Raw genomic sequence first — 6,603 nt, 5'->3', positions numbered from 1 at the left:
AGCAAAAGCTTGAAAATAAATCCAAAGACGACTACTTCGTTGTAAATGAACACACAGAGAAAAAAACGGAACAATACCCGATTGATATTGTCTCCTCAATTTTCACATATCACCTTTTACATATCAAAATAATTCGAATTCATATCAGCATGATACGAATTCATATCAACATTTCTAATTGATATGATTTTGCATCATATTAATATATATTCGTGATAATTTGATATGTTTTTCATATCAATCGTAACATCGAAAAGTCTTCGAAAAAAAAGTATGACTGTGCTTTCGTATTTTTTGTGTATTTATGGTATTAAGTATGGTACAAAAGATATTTTTTGACAGAATTGCCGCGGCCACTCTAACATTCGACGAAAAGTGAAAGTGTACAAAGTGAAACATTTACATATGTTGTTTCTTTATTTTTGCAAATGGTAAGTTAAGTATCTCATTTTCAATTGTACTTGATGTTTGTCTAATTCTAAAATATTTATTTCTTGGACACTTTAACGTGCGCTTCGGCGGATGACAACACATACTGCACTACACAAAGTCAAATGGCTGGCCAAGATGCTGAACTGGGCAAGTTGGCGTTCACCACTTCGCTGGAAAGCTTCTATCGAGGACAGAAGAAGGACTTCCTGGCGCTGATGCAAAGCTACAGGAGGCAGAGTGTATCGGTCATTTATTGCTAAGTCCTGGAATAATTTTTATAATTGATCCGAAATATATAAAAAATAAATATTTACAGCGATCTTATGGGTTTTCAATATTTATTTGTTTATAAGATTCAAAAAAGTAAAATCAAAAGTGATTAATATTGATATTACAAACATATCAACCTGATATGAAAGTATATCAGTTTGAAATGAAAGCATATAAGTTTGATATGAAAGCATATCAGTTGGATATTACAAAATACCACAATTTGGTCACAACTTTGATATGTGCTCATATCAATCTGGTATGAAAAATACCAAATTGACATGTTCGAAAATATCAATGTCATATGTTCGAAAATATGAATATGATATGGCAACATAAGGGATCAAAATTGATATGAAAAAATACCCGATTGATGACCAGTTTTGGTATTTTTTTTCTCTGTGCAGTTATGGGAGTGCATGGACTCCTACGTTACAATTATGCCTCCACTGCAAAAAACTATAGTGCAGTTTCAACAAAAACAATTGCACTATGGGAATTTGTATGCTCTGTGGCTGGTTTGCAAGTTGTCAACGAAACAGATTTTTAGCAACCAGCGCTTTAAGTAAAGAATCAACTCTTTATACGATTGGAGAGACGCTTCTTGAAAGTATGGAAGTATGAACAAAAAAATTAGTATCAAATGTTGGCTACGACGCTTGCTTATACCTGGACCCAAGATTTCATCATATCCTGGACGGCTCACAAAAGGAAAGAGCAATTCATTTTCTAAAGAAATTGTGGGCACAAATTAAAATCCACGGCCCCATTCCAAATTTAGTATCACCAAATAGTTCAATGGCTTCGGATACTGTACATGAAGGAAGTTATTTCGATCTTTTGGACGACTTTTTAAGTGCTTTCATTGTTCCGAATGAGTCAACAGATGTCCATGGAAAGAATGAATCGTGGAAATTGCCGTATATGAAATCGAGTGAAAATGTTTTAAATTTCTGGAAAGTAAGGAAATTAAGCGATCCAGAGCTTTATGCCCTAAGCAAAATATGCTTTGCTATACCACCAACTCAAGTAAGAATTATAACTTAACTTAAAACAAAATATTTATTAATAAGTGTTTAAATTTCTTAATATTTGTAGGTATCAATAGAGCGGGCGTTTTCGTCTCTAAAACTGGTGTTGTCGGATAACCGAAATCGATTAAGTCACGAAACATTGGAAAATATTCTTCTTGTCCGGCTTAACTCAACTCACTTGGATAATGCGACAACTTAAGTTTATTTGAAGACGAAGAAGAAGAGGGATGATTCGTGTTTCTAAATGCATAAGTTCTTATTCCTTTTTACTTTTTTATATTTAATAAACATTTAGTTAATACATTAATTTGAGAGTTTAGAGTTTAGTAATTTAGAGTGGGCGTGGCACTCTGCTGACACAAACTTGTGCTGCGCAGGAATCTCAAGAATCTGCCTAATCCCAGAATTGTAGCTCTTGTAGTTTCCGACATGGCTAGATCGACTCGGCTAGTGATCCTGATCAAGAATATATATACTTTATGGGGTCGGAAACGCTTCCTTCTGCCTGTTACATACTTTCCGACGAGTCTAGTATACCCTTTTACTCTACGAGTAGCGGGTATAAAAATAGCATATGCTCTGCTCTCATCTCGCTATCAATATTTCGCTACCGTTACTGCTACACAGAGCACAGAACTTCATTTTCTGCTATCGCTATTGCTACAGTTTCTCAAGCGACAAAACTGCGAGCAGAGCAGAGCACATACTTTCTTATTGTTCTGCTATGGCTCTGCTACGGCTCTCGTCAAAAAGAGAGCGATACCAATAGCATAGCAATATTTGTATTCATCTCGTTGCTACGGAGATGTAATTGCAAACACTGATTTTTAACGGTTCATAAATCTTAAACGACATAATATTGTATAGCGGTGTTAATTTTTTTAATTTGTTTTCTCTCATACTTAATCGTGTATGAAAATGAATTGAGTACGTCTTCTAGCTATTTTTTTAAAAATAAAAAACTGAAAAGTACGTAAAATTTTCAGATTTTGGCTTGGATTATCTATATCATATCAAATTCCAATAAATTTTACTTTTAGTTCGTTGAAAGGTTCAATCTTTTAAGAGAAAAACGCATAAAACTGCATCCTTCTAGCAATCCCAGGAAAGAAATTACAGATTTTTGGCCAACAAATTAACTTTCTGGACCAATGTGCATGGGGTGCTCGCTTCTAGTTTCGAGCACCGAATGACAGAAATTGTGAACAATTTTTAGAGAAGAGCCAAAAAAGTTGAAATTTCTCTTATCTATATATCGATATTACATTCGATTGTTTTTTTTTTCAGAAATAAAAGAAGAGCGATTTTAGTAAATTAATCAAAGAATTTATTTTTGATGTAATGACTCCATTTTGGGATGGGAAGCACTCGAAAAGCAAAGTACTCAATTGCTAAAAAAAGCCGTAAAAATCAGCAAATAAATTTCTTTTAGAAATAAGTTAGACATTCGAGCTATCTTATATTTTTTACTTTTTGAAAATAATGACTTCTAAAAGTTTTGTGAAGAAGTCGAACAGCGTCATTAGCATCTTTGACTTCTAGATTTTTTTTATTTCCTTTAATATTTAATGAATTTTTCACGTTGAAAATACGGTAAAAGAAAACTACTTGCCCGAATTCTTTGAAACTTTAGCATAAATTAGTTAATGTGTTATAAAAAGGACCATCGGTCTGGTCATTTACTTAAAAAAAACGTATTTTTGGACAAAAATCAGATTGCCTGGCCCAGTGTGCAGTGAAGGAAATTGGTTCTAGTGCTGGTTTGCAAGTTGCTGAAACTGGGGTTGGACACCCTGTTGAGTTTTGTGTCAAGAATGACCATTGGTGACATTTGCGTATGACAAGCTCCCACGACATCCGATCGAACAGTCGACCTTTTTTAGAGGATTTTTGGGGGAGAGTGGTACCCTGGGATGGAAGATTTTTCCAAACTTCGTTTTGTCGAAACGGTTTTTTGGTCTATTAGTGAAACGAACAATGTGGCCAAGCTAGGTTAGGCTTTCTTTAATGTGTTCATCTGGAGTGGAGTGATGAACACCTCGAATAACCACGCGATAAGATCTGTCCTCTTTGAGCTGCTGGGAGTGCTCTACACGTGTCTGAATCTACAGGAAGGATCGAAACGGAATTGTTAGACGATTTTGTCTGTGGATCGGATAAGTCCGATAAGATTCTTGCAATTATTAATCACAATTGGCGGTGGCTTGTGATAGGGTGGGTGTTTGGCAATGTTGTCTTGGCTATTGTTGGAGATATTATTGTTGGTAGTATTGTTACTACTGTTTTTGCCTACGTTGTTGGATTAACTTTTGCTGCGATCGACGTTGTTGTTGGTGCTGCAGCTACCATGGGTTAAGCCGGTGGTGGTACTGGCCTGATCAGGGTTGTGCCTCAATTGGCTGCCTGTTTGATAAGCTCTTATGTATTCTTCGGTTGCGTCCATGTCCGAAAGCTCAGCAAATCGGTTTTCAGATTCAGTCGTTTTGGAACTTTTCGAATATCTCTGCATTTTATTAGCAGAATTGGGATAACTCGATTTTGGACGGCGTTTGTTGTTACTTGGGGTCCACCAGTCTTCATCGTCGCCGGCTATGGCTTCCAGCTCGGGTTCAATGTCTTGTGATGGTAAAGGTGGGGCGTTGGTGGAGCTGGCTTTATAAATGCTGCTACATTTTTGTAATGAGGAATTTAGAGCATAAGTCATAAGCTTTTGTGCCTTAGCCACCTTTGAATAAATGTCAAATTCGAATTCGAATCCGACAATGCAGGCATATTGGAAGCTGTGCACTGCTTGGTACTGCTTTGTCGACTTCCAGTACACAAACCCACTTAGAGTAGGTTGCACGGAAGCAGTCGTAGCCTAGTGGGCAAGGTGTGCACCTTGCAGCCAGGAAGCACAAGGATCAAATACGGGAAGTCTGTTTTTTTTATTATTTATTAATTATTTGTATTAAGATTTATAATATTATTATTATTTGAATTCGAAATAGCGGTAATTAACAAGATCAACAAATTGCAACAGTTGCCTTTTGATCTCTGTTTCACTTGTTTTCGCGATACACCAGATATAACGGAGCTTCTGAGCACTGTCACTGCAGCTTTAGCTGCCGGGTTTACGAAAACAAATTGATTTGCCACGAAGGTGTACTTGTCCATAGAATCTTCACAACGAATTTCGCAGCGATGCAAAAACGCGCCTGCACTCCACAAAACAATTTCACAATGCAGATAGTAAAATGTACGTCAATTCTTTGTTAATATTAAATCTTTTAATTTTAAGCTGCTTAATAACTAGTAAACAAATTTCGCTTTAATTTTGTACACCTTTTCTTTTTTTCGACTTCAGGGACGTGATAGCAGACTTCCGTTTTAGCTTGTCCTTTGATTGTTTGGTAGCCGTCACTTCTGTTCCTTCCGAGTCATCATCGCTGTCGCTATATGGAACATCCGAGATTTTAGTTTATATATGTACAGAAAAATACCATTTCACATGGTGAGCTCATTTGACCTTAAAAAAGTCCACCCTAATATACATACATATGTATAATAATAAAGTTAAATAGAATTACTTACTTAATAGTGGGCATTTGATCGAACATGTCCTCGTATTCATTGTCTACAGGTGTTGCACTAACGCTCTTCATTTGCCTAACGTTACTAACGACTTCTAGCTCTGCATCACTCTCAGGCTGTTCAATTATCTTTCGCTCACTTTCCAGCTGACGAATAATAATCTTGGTGGCCTTCGATTTCACGTAACATTGGTAGAGCAGCACTGTAGATTCAGCGTCATGGATGCGAACATATCGGTCTAGGCTAGCAGAGCTTAGGTACCGCCCAGTGGTATCTAGATGAAGATCACTGATCCCACCGGTGAATCCCTTGTAAGTGTGCACATGCGTTTTCATACGTCGAGTATCAAAGGCTTTTAAAGCACCCATTGAGGTCCCAGTGTAAATAAAATTTCCCTGCGCCACTAAAGCTGTAAAACTCATTCCGTGCTCGTCGCTGGCAAAACTTGCGATCGGACGACGCTGCTTGCGCGTATCGTAAAGGCGGACGTAGCCGGTTCGCGAGCAGGTGGCCAGCACACTGGGTCCATCCACAAATCCGATGTCGCAGTCCCAGACGGGCACCTCCAGCTGGAGATAGTCGTTGGGCAGGTTCTTAGAGCTAAAGATCTGCTTGCCGTCGGAGCTCATATCGTATACCTTTAAATTGTTTTGGCGCTCCTTGCCGCCAGTGGCCACAATGCTCCTGACCTGCGCGCACTGACGCAGATGGTCCATTTGGTTGCCCGTGGCAATAACCACGGGCTCAGATTTATTTTCCGCCTGCAGCTCAAGGCTCTGTATCTGTCCGTTGCCAATGCCGGCAATTAGTTTGTCATCGTACCGTGCCAGTCCAACGATCGGAGCCGCGTTAAAGAATACTGTCTTTTTGGAGCGCCTCCCATCTGAAAAGGAGTGCAGCTCCACTTCGGTCTTAGCTCGGCCGAGAAGGATATCCGTCTGGGCCTCGTTGCCAAAGGCCAGCGATGTGACGCGAGAATCCTTGCCCAGGGCTCCAAGATCGCTCAAGTTGCTTTGTCCATGTGGAGACTTTTCTGAAGCAGGTACCAAATCTATAAAGGTGCCAACATTTACTGCAATGCTATTCGTCGCGAACAGACTTACATTTAAAGGAGCCAGTGTGTGTTCCCACATACAGTTCGTGCTTTTCAGTGTAGTTTGCGTGCTTGATATTTGCCGTAGTCCACTTCATCGTAACACACTGTTTTGCCCGGAATAGAAGTTTCCAATAAAAAGTGCGGAGCGAATATAAAATAATTTTACATTACACGTGCAGCGCGAAAAGTGTGACCAGG

General features: G+C 38.6%; 1 protein-coding gene and 1 long non-coding RNA gene across 4 annotated transcripts; one reads left to right on the top strand and one right to left on the bottom strand.

The window, feature by feature from the left end:
- Positions 1 to 331: 331 nt before the first annotated feature.
- Positions 332 to 756, top strand: LOC119559435. The gene is made up of 2 exons (XR_005220771.1): positions 332 to 431; positions 551 to 756. It is a non-coding gene; the product is annotated as an uncharacterized LOC119559435 (long non-coding RNA).
- Positions 757 to 4,983: 4,227 nt separating this feature from the next.
- On the bottom strand, positions 4,984 to 6,603 carry LOC119559464 (WD repeat-containing protein 74). Of its 3 annotated transcripts, none has more exons than XM_037872571.1 (3): positions 6,413 to 6,601; positions 5,310 to 6,360; positions 4,984 to 5,170 (listed from the first exon to the last, which is right to left on the bottom strand). In XM_037872571.1, exons 1-3 carry the CDS (start codon positions 6,498 to 6,500, stop codon positions 5,047 to 5,049), a joined length of 1,263 nt encoding a protein of 420 aa, XP_037728499.1. In that variant the 5' UTR covers positions 6,501 to 6,601; the 3' UTR covers positions 4,984 to 5,046. The 3 variants fall into 3 exon arrangements, with proteins under 3 accessions (XP_037728499.1, XP_037728501.1, XP_037728500.1); XM_037872573.1 differs by having other exon boundaries at positions 5,109 to 5,244; positions 6,413 to 6,602; XM_037872572.1 differs by lacking the exon at positions 4,984 to 5,170 and adding an exon at positions 5,221 to 5,260 and having other exon boundaries at positions 6,413 to 6,603.

This window comes from Drosophila subpulchrella, unplaced genomic scaffold, assembly GCF_014743375.2.
Source record: "Drosophila subpulchrella strain 33 F10 #4 breed RU33 unplaced genomic scaffold, RU_Dsub_v1.1 Primary Assembly Seq24, whole genome shotgun sequence".
Taxonomy (NCBI): Eukaryota; Metazoa; Arthropoda; class Insecta; order Diptera; family Drosophilidae; genus Drosophila; species Drosophila subpulchrella.
This window is presented reverse-complemented; position numbering and strand designations above follow the sequence as displayed.